We start from the raw sequence: 22,123 nt of genomic DNA, 5'->3' as shown, positions 1-22,123 counted from the left end.
CGAAACAACTCTTTGTTGCCTTCGCACCACAACACAAAGGCAACCCAATTTCCAAAGCTGGGATAGCCAGGTGGATTGTTAAGTGCATCCAGATATGTTATCAAAAAGCCAAGCGCACTTTAACAATACCCCCCAGAGCGCACTCCACACGCAAACTGGGGGCATCCATGGCTTTCCTAGGGAACATTCCTTTAGAGGATATTTGCAGAGCAGCCACGTGGGTCACACCACATACCTTCACAAAACACTACTGTGTTGATGTGCATTCCAAGCAGCAAGCAGCTGTAGGACAGGCTGTTCTAAAGACACTTTTTCAGGTTTCTGCAGCTGGCACGGGCAACCGCCGCTGATGGAGGGACTGCTATGTATTCTATGCTAAGATATGAATTTAGCAGCCCACATGCCTCGAACTGAATATGCTACTTACCAGTATGCATCTGTTCTTGGCATGTAGGGCTGCTAACATTCATATCGCCCGCCCTCCTCCCCGGTGCCTGTCGCAGCTGCAGATATACTATTGTATTTATTCATTAGCATGGACATCCTTTACACTTTCACTCCATCTCCTGCCACAATGGCGAAAAACAATCTGGGGATGGAGCCGATGCCCATGCGCACTGTAGTCCAGGGGAGGAGCCACCTATCTCAGGATACTTCGAAGACTCTTCCAGGACAACAATGTGCAATCATCCGAGCCCAACACTAGGCGGCGATCTAATGCTAAGATATGAATGTTAGCAGCCCTACATGCCAAGAACAGATGCATACTGGTAAGTAGCATATTCATTCCAAAGCAGGAATAGCCAGATGGATTGTTAAGTGCATTCAAATCTGTTATCAAAAAGCTAAACGTACTTTAACAATACCCCCAAGGGCGCACTCCACACGCAAGATGGGGGCCTCCATGGCTTTCCTGGGAAACATTCCTTTGGAAGACATTTGTAGAGCAGCCACGTGGACTACACCGCACACATTTACCAAACACTACTGTGTCGATGTACATTCCAAGCAGCAAGCAGCTGTAGGACAGGCTGTTCTCAAGACACTCTTTCAGACTTCTGCAGCTGGCACGGGCAACCGCCGTTAATGGAGGGACTGCTATGTATTCTATGCTAAAGATATGAATTTAGCAGCCCACATGCCTCGAACTGAATATGCTACTTACCAGTATGCATCTGTTCTTGGCATGTAGGGCTGCTAACATTCATATCGCCCACCCTCCTCCCCGGTGCCCGTAGCGGCTGCAGATACTCTCTTGCATTCAATCATTAGCATGGACATCCTTTACACTATTTCACTCCATCTCTGCCACAATGGCTAAAAACAGTCTGGGGATGGAGTCGATGCCCATGCGCACTGTAGTCCAGGGGAGGAGCCACCTATCTCGTGATACTTCGAAGACTCTTCCAGGACAACAATGTGCAATCATCCGGACCCAACACTAGGCGGCGATCTATGCTAAAAAGATATGAATGTTAGCAGCCCTACATGCCAAGAACAGATGCATACTGGTAAGTAGCATATTCAATCTGCGGTGGAGGCCGTCGCTGAGACAAACGGCTGTCGCTGTGCATCGCGCGGAGACTCACTGGTGGGTGTCTCAGAGTTATGGTCAATAAGTGGCTGCCCCGGGGATCTGAGAGTGATGAATCCAACTTATCCAGCGAGGGAGCAGCGGCCATTTTGGTGGTGTTCACTGCAGTCCATGCTGACGCTGATGTCCGGTCTCTGTGCTGCTTGTAATGCCTCCCGCTACTGCCTTTGAAATCTGACTGTGCAGCGAGGGCTAATTTTGGTTGACAGCCTTGGCTCTTGGGAGATTGCTTGGTGGCTGCTGGAATGGACTAGGTGGCGGCGGTTGATGAGCTGCGGAGGCGCCACCATTTTCCCCTACCCACGGTGAAGTCTGTGGGTGCGAGAAGCTGCACTACTCTCAGGGTGCATCAGTTGCGGTGAGGAGTGCAAAGAGGACACGGTATCTGGCGGTGCAACAGACGCTGGGTCCTGACTCCGGGTGTACTCTGCTAGCGATTAAGGGACGGGAGGTGAGCAGCGTTGAAGGCGTACTGCCCCAGTGGAGAGTGACACGGAGGCCTCGTGTGCTGGGCATCGCCCTGGGTGTGTGGGGTCAAGCCCTATAGGACGTGTGGGAGGGTGCAGGTAGCTGGAGACTGTCGGCATTGCTTGTTGCCTGTAGGCCCTCTAAATATGGACACTTGGGTAGGTGAAGCTACCAGGCGTGACTTATAATTGGCAACGGTGACAGAAGGAAGAGTCATCCACTGCTGGGGGCACGGATTGAGCGTTAGAGCGAGAGGTGCCACGAATCAATCGATCAATCAATCAATCAATCAATCAAGCCATTTGTATAGCGCACTACTCACCCGGGAGGGTCTCAAGACGCTTGGGGGGAGGGGTATGCTACTGCTCGAACAGCCAGGTCTTGAGTTGTTTCCTGAAGGCGAGATGGTCCTGGGTCAGCCGAAGGTGGATGGGGAGGGAGTTCCAAGTCTTGGCAGCCAGGTAAGAGAAGGATCTTCCTCCGGCGGTGGCTCTTCGGATGCGTGGTACGGTTGCGAGGGCGAGGCTGGTGGACCGTAGCTGGCGGGTGGGCGTGTAGAAGGTCAGGCGGTCGTTGAGGTACTTGGGGCCCAGGTCGTGGAGAGACTTGTGTGCGTGGGTGAGGAGCCGGAACGTGATCCTCTTGTCGACGGGGAGCCAGTGCAGGTTCCTCAGGTGGCTGGAGATGTGGCTGCGTCGGGGGACATCCAGGATGAGTCTGGCGGAGGCGTTCTGGATGGGCTGGAGTCTTTTCTGTAGCTTGGCTGTGGTTCTGGCGTAGAGGGCGTTTCCGTAGTCCAGTCGGCTGGTGACGAGTACCTGGGTGACAGTCTTCCTGGTCTCGGTCGGGATCCAGCGGAAGATCTTGCGAAGCATACGCAGGGTGTTGAAGCACGATGAGGAGACGGCGTTGACTTGTCTGGTCATCGAGAGGGAGGGGTCCAGAATGAAGCCCAGGTTGCGTGCGTGGTCGGTTGGCTTGGGTGCGGTGCCCAGGGCTGGGGGCCACCAGGAGTCGTCCCAGGCGGAGGGCGAAGATCCCAGGATGAGGACTTCCGTCTTGTCCGAGTTCAGTTTCAGGCGGCTGTCCTTCATCCACTTGGCGACGTCTTTCATCCCTTCGTGTAGGCAGGTTCTGGCGGTGTCGGGTCTCTGGTGAGGGAGAGGATCAGCTGGGTGTCGTCGGCGTAAGAGATGATGTTGAGGTTGTGCTGGCGTACGATGGCTGCGAGAGGTTTCATGTAGATGTTGAAGAGGGTGGGGCTGAGTGAAGATCCTTGCGGGACGCCGCAGATGACTTCGGTGGCCTCGGAGCGAAACGGGGGGAGGCGGACTCTTTGTGTTCTTCCGGCGAGGAACGAGATGATCCACTCCAGTGCCTTCTCTTGGATACCGATGTTGCTGAGGCGCTGGACTAGGGTGCGGTGGCAGACCGTGTCGTACGCAGCGGAGAGGTCCAGGAGGATGAGGGCCACTGTTTCCCCCTTGTCGAGCAGGGTCCGGATGTCGTCGGTGGCTGCGATGAGGGCGGTGTCGGTGCTGTGGTTGGCTCTGAAGTCGGACTGCGAGGGGTCGAGGGATCCGTTCGTCTCGAGGAAGGCGGTCAGCTGTCTGTTGACGATCTTCTCGATGACTTTAGCAGGAAAAGGGAGGAGCGAGATGGGGCGGAAGTTTTTGAGATCGGTGGGGTCTGCTGTAGGTTTCTTCAGGAGGGCGCTGATCTCGGCGTGCTTCCAGCTCTCCGGGAAGGTGGCGGTGTTGAAGGAGGCGTTGATGATGTTCCGGAGTTGGGGTGCGATGGTGGAGTCGGCCTTGTTGAAGACGTGGTGTGGGCAGGGGTCAGTCGGTGATCCGGAGTGGATGGTGTTCATCGTGCGGGCTGTGTCTTCGGTGGTCACCGTGGTCCAGGTGCGAAGGGTGGCGGTGGGGGGCGTTGGTTCGACGGTTGGGTGTGTGGGTGCGGCGCCGAAGCTGTTGTGGATGTCTGCGATCTTGCGGTGGAAGAACGAGGCGAGGGAGTCGCAGAGGTCTTGTGACGGAGTGATGTCGTTGGTGCCGGTGCTGGGGTTGGAGAACTCCTTGACGATAGTGAAGAGCTCTTTGCTGTCGTGGGCGTTGTTGTCCAGTCGTTCCTTCAGGGATTTCTTCTTGGTGGTGCGGATGAGCTGGTGGTGCTTGCGGGTAGCGTGTTTGAGGGCGGTCATGTTGTCGGTGGTCCGGTCGAGGAGCCAGGCTTTCTCGATGGTGCGGCAGGTCTTCTTGGAGTCCTTGAGGTCGTCGGCGAACCAGGATGCCTTCTTGCTTCTGGGTCTGCTGGGAGGGTTCTTTAGTGGCGCGAGGTCGTCGGCGCAGGCTGTCAGCCACTGTGTGAAGTTGCGGGCTGCTTCGTTGGGGTCCGTTGTGTTGGCGGGTGGGCTCTGGCTGAGGGAGGTGGTTAGTTGGTCTGCGAAGATCTTGCTCCAATTCCTGTGAGGTACCTGTTGCGGGTGGTGGTGGGTCGTGGATCTTTTGAAGCTGAAGTGGACGCAGCTGTGGTCGGTCCAGTGGAGTCCGATGGCGTGGCTGAAGGTGATGTACTTGCTGGAAGAGAAGACGGGATCAAGCGTGTGGCCGGCGTAGTGGGTGGGGGTGTTGACCAGTTGCTTGAGTCCGAGGTTGGCGAGGTTTTCCAGCAGGGCGGTGGTGTTGTGGTCCTTGTTGTTCTCCAGGTGGAAGTTGAGGTACCCGAGGAGGATGTAGTCAGTGGAGGGGAGGGCGTGCGGGCTGATGAAGTCTGTGATGTCTTCGCTGAATTGTGTGCGTGGTCCCGGGGGTCTGTAGACGAGGGTTCCTCTGAGGGTCGTCGTGAATCTGGAAGTGGAGATGTTCGGCTGCGGCGAAGGAGTCGTTGGCGTCGGTCGTGATGGGGATGGTGTTCCTGTGGACGATGGCGATGCCACCTCCGGTCTGGTTGATGCGGTCCCTCCTGATGATCTTGTACCCGTCCGGGATGGCGATGGCGATGTCGGGTGCAGAGGAGGCGTTCATCCAGGTTTCTGTGAGGAAGGCGACGTCCGGTGATGTAGCGTCGAGGAGGTTCCAGAGTTCCACGGCGTGTCTGTGGACGGAGCAGGTGTTGATCAGGATGCACTTGAGGTGGTTGCTGCTGGTGTTTGTCTTGGCGGGTGCGGGGCAGGTTCGGAGGCAGGTGAACTTGCAGGTGCAGCAGGTGAAGGGTCCGTGGGTGCGTCTCGGGGTGGCTCGGCAGCAGGCGTGGGTCCGGCTGGCATTGAGTGCGTTGAGAGTGGCGGCGTCGTAGGACAGTCGGGTCGTCTTGCCTCGGCGGGGAGGGCCAGGGGTCCTGGCGCTGGGCGCGGGCCAGGCGCGGACGGGCGCAGACGGGCTTACCTTTGGCGCACCTTCGGCGTTCAATCGGCGCTCCCGCTGCGCTCGTCCGCTGCGCGGTCGCTCTGGGGGCGTCATAAGTAAGGAGCCGGGAGGGAGGAGCAGCTGGGTGGCGGGAGCGGGGCGGCGAATGGAATCACAGGGGGGCGGGGCCGCAGGGAGGCAGCGGCGGGAAATTCCTAGAAGCAGCGGGCAGCGGGAAATTCCCAGGAGCAGCGGGAAATTCCCAGGAGCAGCGGGCAGCGAGCGAAGGAATCTGCAGGCAGGAGGCGGCAAAGGCAGGCAGGAGCGGCAGCAGTGAGTGGGGCGACCAAGCCCTGTGGAGGGCTGAGCGGTCACACTCTGTGGTCCCCTACGGTCCCCTTAAGTAAGGAACCGGGAGGGAGGAGCAGCTGGGTGGCGGGAGCGGGGCGGCGAATGGAATCACAGGGGGGCGGGGCCGCAGGGAGGCAGCGGCGGGAAATTCCAAGAAGCAGCGGGCAGCGGGAAATTCCCAGGAGCAGCGGGAAATTCCCAGGAGCAGCGGGCAGCGAGCGAAGGAATCTGCAGGCAGGAGGCGGCAAAGGCAGGCAGGAGCGGAAGCAGTGAGTGGGGCGACCAAGCCCTGTGGAGGGCTGAGCGGTCACACTCTGTGGTCCCCTTAAGTAAGGAGCCGGGAGGGAGGAGCAGCTGGGTGGCGGGAGCGGGGCGGCGAATGGAATCACAGGGGGGCGGGGCCGCAGGCAGGCAGCGGCGGGAAATTCCAAGAAGCAGCGGGCAGCGGGAAATTCCCAGGAGCAGCGGGAAATTCCCAGGAGCAGCAGGCAGCGAGCGAAGAAATCTGCAGGCAGGAGGCGGCAAAGGCAGGCAGGAGCGGCAGCAGTGAGTGGGGCGACCAAGCCCTGTGGAGGGCTGAGCGGTCACAGGGTTGTCCCTGGGTTGACACGAAGGATTGCAGCTGCGAGTGACTATCGCCGGAGGGGTGTGCGGCGTTGCGACCCTGGCCATCTTTATTATAGGTACTGCTGGATAGAAGTGAGTTGCTACCTGGACCCGCCTGGACGTTGGTGGATTGGTGTTGTGACAGTGACGCGTGCCTTGCTGCAGACAGAGTGGGATCCGGATATCTTTGGTTTGTGGCTGGGCCCGGAGTTAGGATGGGGCGGCTGGATGCTCGTCAGCCGAAGCTTACTTTTGAGGCTAAAAAGGCTAATAAACAGCAGGCTGCAGATGAGGGTGTTGGAGCGGAAGCCTCTCAGCAGGTTTCCCTACAAACATCGGGTGATAATCTTAAGTCGCTTCTCATAGAAGTCAGGCAGGGGTTTGTGACCATGGCGGACAAAATTGATACGGTCTCTACCCGAATGGATGCCATAGTGAGCACAATAGAGGGGCATGAGACGCGCATTACGGAGGCGGAACAACGAGTCTCAGATGTAGAGGACACCACTGCCCAGCTCAAAAAGGCGACAACGCAGAGGGACAGGCTGCTCAATTTAATAGTCACAAAGAATGAGGACATTGAGGCCCGTAGTCTTTGAAACAACATTCATGTCCTTGGAATTCCAGAGAGTACAGGCACATGGCGAATGGAGGAGTATATTGAAAAATTGCTCAAGGCTGTGGTGGGTACAATCAATCAATCAATCAGTGACACTTATAAAGCGCGCTACATACCCGTAGGGTCTCAAGGCGCTGGGGGGGGGGGGGGGGGGGGGGGTGCCGCTACTGCTCGAACAGCCAGGTCTTCAGCTTCTTCCTGAAGGAGAGGTGGTCTTGGGTCAGGCGCAGGTCGGGAGGGAGGGAGTTCCAGGTCTTGGCGGCCAGGTAGGAGAAGGACCTTCCTCCCGTAGTCGCTCTTCGGATGCGGGGGACGGCGGCGAGGGCGTGGTTGGCTGATCGGAGGTGGCGTTTGGGAGCGTAGAAGTTGACTCGGCTGTTGAGGTAGCTCGGGCCTTGGTCGTGTAGGGCTTTGTGTGCGTGGGTGAGGAGGCGGAAGGTGATTCTTTTGTTGACGGGGAGCCAGTGAAGGTCTCTCAGATGTCCGGAGATGTGGCTGGTTCGTGGGATGTCGAGGATGAGTCTGGCTGAGGCGTTCTGGATCCGCTGGAGTCTCTTCTGGAGCTTGGCGGTGGTACCGGCGTAGAGGGCGTTGCCGTAGTCCAGTCGGCTGGTGACGAGGGCCTGGGTGACGGTCTTCCTGGTCTCGGTGGGGATCCACCAGAAGATCTTCCGTAGCATGCGTAGGATGTTGAAGCACGACGAGGAGACGGCGTTGACTTGCCTGGTCATGGAGAGGGAGGAGTCCAGGATGAAGCCCAGGTTGCGTGCATGGTCTGTCGGTTTGGGTGCGGTGCCCAGGGCGGGAGGCCACCAGGAGTCGTCCCAGGCGGAGGGTGAGGAGCCCAGGATGAGGACCTCCGTCTTGTCCGAGTTCAGTTTCAGGCGGCTGGTCGTCATCCACTCGGCTACCTCTTTCATCCCTTCGTGCAGGTTGGCTGTGGCGGCGGCGGGGTCGTTGGTCAGGGAGAGGATCAGCTGGGTGTCGTCGGCGTAGGAGATTATGCTGAGGTTGTGTTTGCGTACGATGGCCGCGAGGGGGCTCATGTAGACGTTGAAGAGGGTGGGGCTCAGAGATGATCCTTGGGGGACGCCGCAGATTACTTCGGAGGCCTCTGACTTGTACGGTGGTAGGCGGACTCTCTGCGTTCTTCCGTCGAGGAAGGAGATGATCCATTCCAGCGCCTTGTCCTGGATTCCGATGTTGCTGAGGCGCCGTACTAGGGTGCGGTGGCAGACCGTGTCGAATGCCGCGGAGAGGTCAAGGAGGATGAGGACCGCTGTTTCTCCATTGTCCATCAGGGCTCGGATGTCATCGGTGGCGGCGATGAGGGCGGTCTCGGTGCTGTGATTGGCTCGGAAGCCGGACTGTGATGGGTCGAGGGATCCGTTCGTCTCGAGGAAGGCGGCCATCTGCTTGTTGACGGTCTGTTGTACCGATCTGTTGTCTCCTCAATTTGTGGTGGAAAGGTCGCAGCGATCACTGGGGTCGAGACCCCCCCACGGTAGCCCTCCCAGGTCTATCATTGCTCGCCTATTAAATTATCACGACAGAGACGTTGCTTTAAGAATTGCTAGGGAGGAAAAGCAGCTAACGTATGATGGCATATCTTTCAAAATTTACCCAGATTTTACAATTCATGTACAAGAGGTACGCCGCATATTTTTGGGAGTAAAACAAAAGCTCAGGCAAGCTCAGATAGACTATGCTTTACTATACCCTGCTCGCCTTCGTGTTACTCATCAGGGGACACAAACATTTTTCACTAATCCACAACAAGTAGAGGATTACTTGAAACAACTCAAGAAGCAGAAACGATCGGAGCGGAAACTGAAGGACTCTCCTAGATTGCAGTCACCGGAGGAGGAATTAGGTTCTTGGAGCTTGGCTCTATTGCACTGTATAGGCACATTTCATGACTTGCTGCTAATGCTAGTAGCCTGAACGATGATAGAATGGTGGGTTGAGATAATGTACACATCCGCTATGAAGCCATTGAGTTGTAGAGATTGCAGAAGGTGTGAGAGACAATTGTACTACCAGTCACCCTATGGTTGGCTCTTGAAAGTCGTGATTCATCGACTTGGCTTCGGGGCTGACAAGAGGTGTCAGTGGGCTACCTAGGTGCATTTCCCACCAGGGAGTACCCCACTTTTGTTGCTACCTTAATGATGTTTCTCAGTAGTCTACCCTTAAGTTTCGGGGGGATGACCTGTGCCTAGTTGGCCTACCGAGAAGAAGTTGGGAAATCGGGAGGGGAGTGGGTTGTGTACTACTGGCATGATTGGGATGCTTCAGTGGGAGAGGGTATGGTTGGGGGGCAGTGTGTTGTTACGATGATACTAATATGCTAGTCACTGGAGCGATCTATGCTTTGTTATATGTACGAATAGTGGGGTGTCCGCATGAGCTGCAGGTCGACCAGGTGATGAATCCCTTGTTTGATGACTCAGGTCGGGGATGACACTCTTAGACTGATCTTATGGAATGTACGGGGCCTTGGGGATCCGAGAAAGCGGAGACAGGTGCTGGCCTATCTTGATGGGCAACAGATTCATATAGCACTTCTGCAGGGAACCCACATTGCACCACGAGTAGTGAACTTGTTTACCAGCCGATGGGCGGGCTGTCGGGTGTTTTCATCTTATTCCTCCTATGCTCGGGGCACAGCAATACTTTGCAGTAAACTTATACACTTTGAAAGGATGGGGGAGGTGGAGGATTCACAGGGCAGATATGTCATCCTTTGGGGTGACTGGGTAGAGATACCATAACAATTGCTAACTGTTATGGCCCTAATTCAGACTGCCCAGAATTGTTTGCTGATTTATGGGGTAAGATTCTAGCAATTGGGTCAACTCATGTTATTTGGTGGGGTGATTTTAATGTGGCACTAAACCCACAATTAAATAGGTCCAATGCGGGTTCGCAGCATTATACTAGAGCACAGGAGGTTCTGCAGGGCATAATACTGGAAGGGGGGTTGATCGACTGCTGGAGATATTTGCATGCCACACATCATTAGGGTACACACTTTACGTCCTATAGGGGAACCTGGGCATGCATAGACTATTGTTTGGTTACAAGGGGTCTCAGGCTGGCCATTGGGAATGTGACACATTTGGCCCGAATGTTCTTTGATTATTGTCCGGTTAAGGTTTCTCTGTCTCATCCGAGGTATGATAGACCCGGACGGAATTGGCGGCTCCATCCCACGGCACTGTTGGATTCAGCTTTTAGGGCAGAATTGGGTGACGAGATCGAAGGCTTTTTTGTCCGGAACAAAGGTTCTGTAGAAAGCAGAGAGATGATATGGGAGGCATTTAAAGTGACTATACGAGGGCACTGCATGTCTTAAGTGTTTTGGAGTGTTGAGGGATATTCAGAATACAATACGTAAACTGGAGCAAGATCTAAAGGGGTTGGAGAGACGGATGGGGCGGGGTGAAGTGAGGCAGGTACAAAATGATTTTCGCACACTTTTAACTGAAGTTCAGGGGGAAGTGTTTGACAGCGCGTAAATATGGGGAGGGTGACAGGCCAGGGAAGGTGCTAGCTGCACTGGTGATGGGCCCTCATTTCAACACCCATGTGCTGGAAATACAGGAACCGGGTGGGGCTACAAATACTGGAGACATTTGTCAAGCATAACACAACCCTATACACCTCTCAGAGGAGGGATGCCATTGATCTGGAGGACTTCACGAAGGATGTTACACTAGGTTGGCATGGGGATACACAGCAGAAGTTCCTTAGCATCCCTTTTGAGTTAGACGAAATTAAGGAACCTATTATGCAACTTCAGACGTGGAAGGCACTGGGTTCAGGCGGCCTTCCGGCTGAATTCTACAAGGCCTATATTGACATCATGGCGCCAGTATTGAAGGAAGTTCATGAAGAGTCCCTTGAGATAGGAATACTCCCTGCTTCAATGAGAGAGGCGGTAGTTACGTCATTGTTGAAGCTGGGAAAACCACCAGAGTCCTGCGACTCCTATAGGCCATTGTCACTGATGAACTGTGATACTAAAATAATGGCGAAAGTGTTGGCCAATAGTTTGTCCCTCCTACTTGATAAGCTGGTACTACCTGATCAATCGGGATTCGTGCCTGATAGGGCAACCTCCCATAACCTTAGAACTTTGTTCTCATTGCTCCAGAATGTAGCGCCAGATTTCCTACTTGCCGCAGTTTTTTTTAGATGCCACTAAAGCGTTCGACTCGGTGGAGTGGGATTACTTATTTGGAGTGCTACGGAGAATGGGTTTCCCCAAGGTATACCTTTCTTGGATTGCTCTATTATATCATCGGCTCGAGTGCTGGTTAATGGCCATTTATCACAACCCCTTACTATCTCTAGAGGCACTCGTCAGGGTGTCCGCTATCGCCGCTCCTTTTTGCCCTAGCGGTGGAGCCCTTGGCTTGTAGGCTGCGGCAGCTGCACCAAGACAAGGCATTTCGATGCTGTCTACGCCAAATTCTAGTCTCGCTGTATGCGGATGGCATTACTCTTTATATTAGAGATCCGCAACAGAATATTAACCCCATTTTACGTGAGTTCATAAAATTTGGTCGGTTGTCGGGCATGAGCATTAACTGGGGGAAGTCATAGGTTTTCCCTCCTACCCCGGCGGTAAAGCAATTACCACTGGATTTTCCGACAGAGTGGTGTGACTCGGAGCTACGGTATCTCTGAATACATGTAACCCAAGATAAGGACGAAACTATACGTACAAATTATTGTACGGCCATCACACAGCTTAATGCCAATGTTATTCATTGAATATCATTGCCTCTTTCGCTCGCCGGGAGAGCTTCTCTTATTAAAATGATTGTATTACCTCAGTTTTTTTACTTATTTCTTAATATCCCTTACGGCCCAGGGCGTTTTTTCTTTAAAACATTGCACACTGAATTGCTTAGGCTCTTATAGGGGGGAGGCAAGCAAGACTTAGTTGGTCGACAGGTTTGATGTTCCGTATTTTGAGATTTATTTTTTAGGTGCGCGCGCGCACTATGCTTATTACTGGATCTACCTTCCTCGCTACATGCCACAGGTAGCTGTAGAAGACTGACTTGCTGCTCCAGTACCATCAACTAGGGTGATATATGGGCCTGCCAGCACACGGGCAACATCACCTACCACTGTCACTGGCACGGTGGATGCCTGGCATCGGATCGCTACTCTGCTTGGCGTGCCTCTCCTTTATTCCCCCCACCTCCCATTGTCATATCCTCCCGAGTTATCGCTATTACACGAGAAAGGCTTTCAGAGCCTATGCGCACGTGCACATGTAACCACCTGGGGAGATCTTTTTCATGATGGGTTTTTCGTTCCTTGGACCAGCTCTTGTTGGGGATGCAACCTACGCCCTTAGATACAATTTTATATATTCGCCTTAGACAGGGGATGCGGTCTATTCTCCCTGATTTCCCACAAGAACCAGCATGCCTTCTCCCCTTACACCACATGTTGGGCTCCTCAGATGGGAAACATCTTGTATCAAGGCTATACAACAGCATCCGTACACATAGGGCAGGAATCGGGAGTAAGTCCCGACTACATTGGGGTGAAGAGTTAGAGCAGGAGATTACTGATGAGCAATGGTGATACTGTTGTGCGCAGACGGCGCAAATTTCATCTAGCTGCAGGTTGCGAGTTATACATTATAAGTATCTGCATGGATTGTATTATACACCGGCAAAGAAATTGCTGTTTAAATTGGCAGATACCGATAGGTGCCTACGGTGTAAGCAGACAGGAGCAGGATTAGCGTGGGAGTGTCCGTCTATACGGGAATACTGGGAACAAGTCCTAGCAGCTCTGGGCACAATCATTGGTCAAGTTTTGGAACGGGATCCGTTGTTAGCATTGCTGGGGTATACGGCACAGATACCTACACAGTATAGAAAATTTGTTGCTCCCTCACTATTACTTGCCAAACGTAGGGTGGCCTGCAAATGGGGCAGGGGGATGTCCCCGAAATTTAAGGAGTGGATAGCGGACTTAACTTATTGTCAAGAACAAAACACCACATATGCTGGATTACTGCCACTGGCCTCTAAGCCAAAAGATATTTGAGGGCCGCTGCATGATTATCTCCGATTACAGGATGTTATGGACACAGACGACGAACTTTGCGAGGATTAATGAGTTTCATCTCTATGAATGAGTAGAATACTTGCCCTGGCCTCTGATCATGTGTGAGTCACATATTATTTACTGCTTTGTGTCGTGTTCCTCATTGGGAGCACTATAGAGACATGCCTGTACATCTCCATTATATGATATCTGGTTGACATATTAAGCATGGGAACTTATTGGTGGAACAGCTTTGTGGTGGCCGGGTATTGTATCATTGTGACACTGTTCAATATAATGTATTGTGAAATTAACTTGAAAACTTGAAAATAAAGTTTAAAAAAAATGTTTTTCTTTCTGGAGAACCAGTGTAACAGTCTATGAACCTTTCCTTTGTATCCTATCCTCCTGCATGCCCCATGGCAACAGGGTTGTGCACGGAATAAAGGGGGAGAGTGGGTTCATGATCTGTACAAAGAGTGTAGTTAGTAATGCTTCTAACGGGCTGTACAGATAAAAGTTCAAATATTGCGCATGTTCTGTATAGTGATCAAGGATCTACACTGAGCTTTACAGAAGGGTTGGATAATTGTAATATATGTTGCTGTAACGTTTGTCTCCAGGCAAGTAACGGGCAGTGGTACCAGATGAACGACTCCATAGTACATTCAAGCAACATCAAAGTTGTGCTGAATCAGCAGGCCTATGTGCTCTTCTATCTACGGTGAGATAATGTGCTATTTGAAATCACATTAAAAGAAATTGTTCTGCCGAATACTCTAGAAATTGCATTTTTCCTTTGTAACATTTCTATAGCGCCTAGAAGGATTCTAGCTATGGGGTTCCAAGGAAGGTCCCTAATGCCCCCTCTTGTTACCCCTCTCTTCAGAGATTGTCATTCTGCAAAACTTTTTAACCATGCATCACTATAACATTTGATCACTAGCTCTCGTCCCTGTTTCTGTGCCTTCTATAAAGCACAGCTCTAAAATGTACTAAAATCAGAGACTGTAGCCCCCTGGTAGATTTTCTTTCTAATTGTGTGCTCCTAAATAAAGTCAGATTTCATCAGCATGAGCAAGCAGTTTGACACCATTGTTTCAATATATCATCTATTTTTCTCTGTTCTAATTCCTAACCTCTCCTAGCACTGGCTCCAAGTTTGCTTCCTCCACAATTTTGTGGTGTTCTGTTTTCTCAGCTCTCCTCCTGCATGACTCCACTGAAAGGCACAATTTATTACCTGTGCAAGGAGTGCTAGCATCCACATTTTGTATGTATTCCTTTAGACTTCTGTATTCTTTACCTAGGATGTTGGTGTTTGTATTGGATGTTTTTCATTTTACATTGTTGGCATATTCCTCACCCTTTTCTTGTTTTTTTGTTTTACAAACCCTGGTACCTATTGACAATTTTCAGTACATGTATTTGTTCCACATGTTTTCCTATGTCCAGTGCACATCTTCATCCAATTTCCAGTCTATCTTTACAACTCTTATCGTCTGTTGTCTTAGTCTTCTTTTTAACTTGACTGTCAGTGAATTTAAGTAATCTCAGATTTCTCATTTTGCTGGTCATGAAAAGGTTGTTTAATCCCATATAGTGCAGTTATTGTGGACCATTCTCGGCAAACACTTGAGGCTTTTTCTTTTTTACTTCTTGTTGCCCATGTCAGAATTCCAGATTCCAGGAAGAATTCTGAGGCTTCATTGTATAAAAGCTCAGGCAGCCTGTCAAGCAGACCAGTCACTGTTCCAGACCCTGCAAAAAAGAACATGATGAACGGTTCTCACTCTTCCCCTGCGATTGGAATGGTAAGTAAGTGTTGTAGAATGATACAAGAGAGAAGTGCCGAGAGTCTATAAACATCTAAGCAAGTTGAACCAACCTGTCCTTCTTTTGAAGGCACCATCTGTGCACCTATCAGCGATGTCCCATTCAGGTACCTTCTTGGTTACCGTAAGTGCAGTTCTGGGTCAGAAGCAACACATGAAAGCCTGTTACAAGCTTAGTTGTAGAGTTATGTTGGCAGTGCTCCTTGTGAACTCTACAAGCTTTTAATTGCTGAGTTCTGCTCGGAACACATTCTACAGTCAGTCTAGGAATTCTGTTTGGTGATTAATGTTGTTGTGTTTACTTTGAGGTCAGACCAGGAGAAAGGTATGATCTGGGTGCCTAGATTGCAGGATTGTTCTAAAGTGATAAAGTTAAAAAAAAATTGGTCTTTGTTTGAAAAGTGTGAGATGGTAATCACACTCACAAGAATGATTGCCTTTCCTTGACATGTATGGTTTGCTTTTTCTGCATGCCACTGCCGATGGAAAGTGAGAGGGAGAGAGGGAGAAACAGAAAATTATTATTCGGTCTAAGATCTTTTTATGAGTTTTGAGAGTGATGATGGTCTATGCTGCTGTGTATTGAATAGTTTGACCTACAGAGTGTATCTCGGGTCCTAAAACCTGGGCAGATTAGCACTGATCATGGCCTCTGTATGTTTGTCATTTCTCCAGAATTGATCCTTTCATGAATTTACTTTTTCAGCATGAATCTTTTTGTATTCCGATGCTCTCAATTATTTCGCCATCTAGACTGCACCTGTACTCCAACCCCACCTTTTTTTCTTCCTTATTTCACATGACCGTAGTTGATTGTTTGGTGCTATGGCACTCCTTCTGTGACGTTAAATGCCCGCCATAGATCCCCTTCGATGTAGTCACCATCTTCAGGTTCTGTTCTTTTCACTGTTTGGTCTGGAAGCAAAGGAGAGATCCTGAGTTGAGGTAGAAGCTTGCATCGCTGGGCATAGTTTTCATCGAAGAAAACAGAGAATACAGTCGAGAAATAATGGGTATCACAACAAATGTCACCTGTTAATGAGAATACACTGAAAACACTAACTAACACTGAAGTGAGAAGCCTGTAGCACACCCAAGACCACTTGGGTCAGAGACTGGGGAAGGAGTTGGGACCCCCGTCCCCTTAAGATTTGGTCTGAATTATCATCACAAATATATGCAATAGTACAGTCACAAGGTGTTTAACTTCTGTCTCCAGAAGGACCATCATTCAGAAGACCACACAGCATGCGCAGAGTTATTGCCAAATGGAATCCGGGATGGACAAAAGCAGAGGTGGGAACATTATTTCATTGCCTCTTCCCCGGGAAAGCAGGAATCTTTGAGAACAACACTGGTCGTTGATTTTGGAAGGCACACTTGAGGATCCGGATGAGGGCCAGGAAGAAGAACCTGAATTCTGAGAAGTAGTAGAGATCCAGGTTGAAAGAAAAAGACGTAGAATGTCAGCAATGCAAACTGCAAGATAAACCCCACATTGGCGTTTGGCGAGGTGAGGTGAAATAAGATCTTTGTGTTCACGGAGGAACCACAATTACAAGAGCAAGAATCCTCATGGACCGGATGTCTGTGGAAGAATGGTCCCACATCTCTGCAGACTAGCCAGATTAGGGGGGAGATTCTTACCTATCTAAACCCTCACCCTCAGATGACATTACTGCATACAACACAGTTAAGAGCTGCAGATACATTTGAAATGCTGCTGGAAGAGGAGCAGACAGAAGTGTCCGTCCTTCTAGACACATTATTGCCAGACTAGAAGAGATACTAATGACTTGCGTTGTTAAGCAGTGTCCTGGACCACAGTAGAGGCCTTCAAAAAGGTAGCATCAGCTAAGGTCTTCACCTGGAGTGTGAAAAAGATATGGTTTTTCCACCAAAGACCCCACTTATATCAGGGGCAGTGTACCAGCAAACTCCCTAATTGTGGCCACGACTCGCAAGAGCCAACAATCCCATTTCTGCAGGTCCTGCTCCATACAAGGAAAGTAAAAGAATGGACACGGTGGAGAGAAAGGTGATGAGGTCAGCTGTGGCACAATGGAGTCTAGCCAACTCAAGCGCCCTGTCAATTCGGTATTGCCACCAGCAGTGGGACGAAATGGAGGAAGTCATTTATCACCCACTAGAAGAGTTCAAAAAGAGGGTAAACCGTGTGCTACAGAAGTGCACTGCAGTTGCAAACATCTCCCTCCAGTCTGCATTAGACAAAACAGACACAGCCAAGTAGACAATGATGTACTGCTACTACTCTAAGCAGACATGCCTGGCTTGGGGTCTCTGGATTCAAACAACAGATACAATCTGCAATGATAAACCTGCCCATCACAGAAGACAGTAGACAAAGTGCTGAATCGCATGGAAACATGACTACTGGACTGATCAGGCCTTGGGAATGCTGCAGTACAAAGGATCATCCTGTGGGATGGCACAGAGAAAGAGCACCCACAGAGGAGGGGAAATTCAAGAGGCCAACACTACAGGAGGTGGGAAAGGAAGACTGCATGGTGAGCATAGATCTCAAGGATGCATACATTCACATACCAATACAAGCATTTGCAATGCAATAGGTCTCGCATTTGCAAGAGTTAAAGCTATTGGCATTGTAAATGGCAATGCCTTTTATTTATCGTTTTTGATAATTAACACAAATAAAAAGCATTGTCACTTACAATGCCAATAGCTCAAACTCTTGTAAATGCGACACCTCAGCCGCCATAGTTTCGGTCTGCTTGGAAAGTGAAAGAGGGCCTGGAACAGTCAGAGTTCTTTGATCAGCCACCTGTTAACTAATTCAACAACTCAAATGTTGCGACAGATCATCTGAAGTACAAATAACAGGACTCTGGCTTCTGCTGTTAAGTTGGGATGCATATTGTTCCAAACACTCGTACTTGAGAAATCCTCTGATAATAGAGCTGTTGAGTCTGGCATCTGAATGCGAGAGAACGCGTCACGCAGAGGGTAACGATTGAATACTAAAGGTGAAATCTTCCATGCATTTCGTTACACAACTGCTACCACTGAGCGTCCACTATTACTGCTTCAATGTGATCAAATGATGACACTCTATACCGGTACTGTAAGAGAAGTTAACCTTCTCTGGCCAAAGCTCATTCACCCCAAAATCATGGACACTAGGACTTGTTCTATGTATCCATTGTGTTGGTGGAACAGCAATCACATATAAAGGCAAGTCTTAGGAGGCACAGGGTGGTGGTGAGGGGCAGAGACACAGAGGTGGGATGATACATAAAAATATGTACACAGAGCCAAATAACCGAAAATAGAACTACGAGGAAAAATTGGCAAGTTAAGATGGTGTCGCAACTAAACTTCTGCTATAAAAAAGGCAAACTTAACCGATTAACATTAGTAATCAGGAAACGGTCTCAGAAAAGACTGACAAAAGAACGCAATCCATTTTAAAGAGCAGTTCAACTAAGAAAGGGCACTTAAGTCAGGGACGCTGATGTATCAGTGGTAAACACAAGTTCAATAATAGAGTATATGAAGAAAAAAAATCAAAAACAGCAATAGAAGCTAAAGAATAGAATCATTAAACATACAAAGTAAACAGTTGTAGTGGGTGAATGCACAACGATGCACTATCGCTAAAACTGGACTGCACGCAAGGGGGAAGACGGTCATGGATTGGGGCGTTCTCCAGGATATAAACAGGAGATTCCACACCATTAACAGAGATAAGATCAGCACTTCGTCGAGGACACGAAACGCAAACACACTTTAACAAGTCTGCAAACAAAGAAGTGCACCACAACATGGCAGCCGGCAGCATAATGGATTGTGGTGCCTGTGGTTTTGCCTGAACGCCATCTTTATGGGTTCAAAGCCCCAGAATGCAAAGTGATGTTGGCTCAAATGCCAGAAATGGTAGAATGTGGTATACACGACATGAAGATTTTAAAATGTTACAACATGAGGATAGAGGAGCATCACAGCCGAGGAAGGAGCAGTCTAGGAACGTAACTGGAAAGAGGAAGCCAGAGTGAACAAGCAAACAAATCCCCCCGGCCCTCACTTACCTACCTCCGGCCACAGAAACGCTGGAACACGCACACCGCAAGTCGGCCTGGAGCGCGCCTCGGAAGAGATGCGGGAGGACAGGAGCATGACGCGCGTGAACGTGCACGTTGACATTCCCGCGCGTTCACGGACCTGAGTCGGCTTGTGCCCAGGTTTGGAGCTGCTCGTTCACAGCTCTGACTCCCTTGGCAGGGAGGGAGGAAGGCGGCTATAAGTCTCGTTGGCGGCAGCGCTTCGTGCTGCAACGCCAGCGAGACCTAAAAACGGATTACACATAAAGTACTTCAGGCTTGTGGTAAACAAGACACACTATTAATTCAAGGTATTGCCATTCGGAATAAATTCAGCACTGTAGCATTTACTAAATATCTAGCTGTAGTGACCACATACCTAATGTGAATAGGGATACTTTTGTACCCATAGCTGGATGGCTGTTTAATTTTAACCGCGTTTAAGGAAAGGTCTTCTCCCTCTAGAAGGGTGGAATGCTATCCCCGTCGCCAGGACTGGTGAGGGGTAGTATTCCAAAGCGTATGACATCTTACACTACATGTTTTGATAATGCCAAACCAAAGATAGCATTTAACCGCGAGGTTCATAATGCACTTAAGAGTATATGGTATGGCAATATCCTGGAACAGCTATAAGGACATGGTTCCGAAAGCTGCAGACAGGCTCAACTCATGCTAGAGCACCATCTCACATAAAACCAAGCACTCTGCCTTCAGGAGTGTTAAGGCATGCCATAGGAGTGACTTATAGGTGCATACGTGTCCAGATAGGGTTAGATATAGGAATACTATACCTAAGCAAGGGGTAATTACACGACCTTGCCCCAGCTGAGTAATCAGCCAGTTGTGTCAGTTTGGAAGGCCAGTCAGGGGTGGCAAAAGATATGCTGCAGCCCCTGATAGGCCTTGGGTGCACCTATGCCCTGGGTACCTATAGTACACTGTACAGGGGCTGATAAGGTGACTCAATATCCAATTAGTTTTGTACCTAGGGTACATGGAGTCCATTTTACAGGGAGGACAGATAGCCTGGGGCCCTGATTAGCAGGGTCCCAGGCCAACTAAGTCGAAAACCAGCTAAACACAAGTCAAAAAATCTGGGTAACCATAGTCCGATATCCATCCTCCTACAGGGATGACGTCCCGAAAAATAAAAACCAGAATTTGCCAGCATAGGAGCAACATCAGGTGTAAACGCAATACTACAAAAATGACTTACCTTTTCCTCACCATTGGACATACTACCAATGATATGAGTTGGGTAGTCATTGAACAATTGAAAAACCATACACAAGACTTACAGAACACACTTCTTGAAAAAGAACGCTGGGTGTATAGACTTCAGACCCATGTCACAGACCTTAATGATAATGTGCCTTGGAACGCTATACAAAGGTCTTAAATATGACACCATGCAACTTTACTATTATGCAGCAAACTCTGAATTTTGAACTACAAAATACCTCTTTATCGCACAGTGCATAAGCTGCTATTAGGGAGATGCTTAAACACTATTCCATGGTTTAACTATCGCTCTTCACTGTGCATGAGCACTGATAATTGGCAAGATCAGCTGCACCATACACATCTGGCACATTGTCATTGTAAAATAAACCTAACAGATCCTCGAGCTGTTCATATACTAGTCACCATATTGTTACAGCAGCCCTTGTGAAGGTCCGAATATCATCTTTCAATTCCACAATTTAAAGTGAGCCTCAAGAACCACGCAGTAGCAGCGTATACACATTGTCATTCTGTCAATGCTGAATAAAGTTGGGACTTCAGACAAGAGAGGCAGTCACCTCCCGACAGGGTAATACGTCATATGACAAACATAGCAACCGCTGATAGTAACAAGCGTGTTTACGCTTCACGAGTCTCATGCAGGACTATTTGCCACTACGTAGAAAAGTTACTGGTCTAGTGCACTCGGGGTCACGTGTATCACGTACACCCACGACACCACGCCTTCCCCCACGCTGCCGATACAAACATGGACTCTCCGTCGGCTCGCACGTCAGCGAGACCCGGTCCATGCACCAGGTTACAGTGGGAGAATGTGGAGAAAAACGTAAGTTACATAGCTTTAGTGCAGAGTTGCTCTGATTCCTGTTTACTGTTTATTAAGGTATCGGCAGTTCGCAACCTTTACTTTACGTTCCTAAGTGACCGCCTTAACATCACCGAACAAAATAGCCTCAGTATAGACATGAGACGAGTTCTCATACCAAGCAGCTGTTTATTGTAATATTGGCAGTTCGCAATCTTTATTTTCTTATGCGAGCGACAGATTATTATTCCAGAATATTCCCTTTTTTCTCCTTCAAATGCCATGTCAATCTACGCAGGGTCCCCATGCAGAAAACCCCCGTGTGACCGGATCCATGTATCCTGACACACGAAAACTGAAAGTGAGCTCCGCTTCTTTGTTCAGTGTTGTGAGTCTTGTCCTTCAGTCGATGATTGATGTGTTCTCAAAGAAATTCACGCGCTATTACTCACTAGGTGGTGTTGGGGTCGGTGTGGATCCGGAAGTGCAGGTGTTCAGCAGTGTTGAGGGTGTCGTCTGCGTGGGTGGCGACCTTGAGGGTGGATGTGTGGATGATGGCTATTCCTCCTCCGATTCCGTTGCACGATCCCTGCGGGTGATCTTGTAGCCGTCTGAAGAACCTCAGCAAATGGTAGTCAAGACCAGACACAAACAGGCCTACCGAAAGAGGACCACACTTTTCTGCTAGCCCTAGGAAGACCTGAGGGCCCAACTTCCATAAACTCAAGTCCTGAAGATGCCATGAATGCCAATCCGCCACCTGGTTCACTTGGTACGGGAGGTACTCTGCTTGACAAAGACATGATTCTACAAACAATAGTTCCAGAAATTCTTTTCCATATCTGCCAGTGCTGAGCACCTGGTGCCTCTCAAATGATTGATATATCTCACCGCTGAGCCATTGTCCATCTTTAAGAGGAAACAAGATGGGATCCTGTCCTTGAAGCCCACTCCATGGACGGGAGATGGAAGCAACTTCTTTTCATTGATTACAAACCCCAGGCCCTGAAGAGATACACTGCTGTCTGAGGGGCAGGGCGAGTGTCCTGGGGCATTGAGCCTGGATGAGAATTTTGTCGAGGTAAACAAT

At 50.0% G+C, this 22,123-nt stretch overlaps 1 protein-coding gene across 7 annotated transcripts in view; it reads left to right on the top strand.

Annotated features, from left to right (window-relative positions):
- Positions 1–22,123, top strand: part of USP36 (ubiquitin specific peptidase 36) — a 755,622-nt gene that overhangs the window by 378,460 nt on the left and 355,039 nt on the right. For all 7 annotated transcript variants that reach the window (XM_078653946.1, XM_078653951.1, XM_078653945.1 and 4 more), the window contains 2 exons: positions 13,690–13,790; positions 14,742–14,880. In XM_078653946.1, coding sequence (XP_078510072.1) covers positions 13,690–13,790; positions 14,742–14,880 — 240 coding nt within the window. The remainder of the gene's footprint in view (positions 1–13,689; positions 13,791–14,741; positions 14,881–22,123) is intronic.

Source organism: Lissotriton helveticus, chromosome 7 (genome assembly GCF_964261635.1).
Source record: "Lissotriton helveticus chromosome 7, aLisHel1.1, whole genome shotgun sequence".
Lineage (NCBI taxonomy): Eukaryota > Metazoa > Chordata > Amphibia > Caudata > Salamandridae > Lissotriton > Lissotriton helveticus.
The sequence above is the reverse complement of the archived record's forward strand: the minus strand, read 5'-3'. Positions and strand labels throughout refer to the sequence as shown.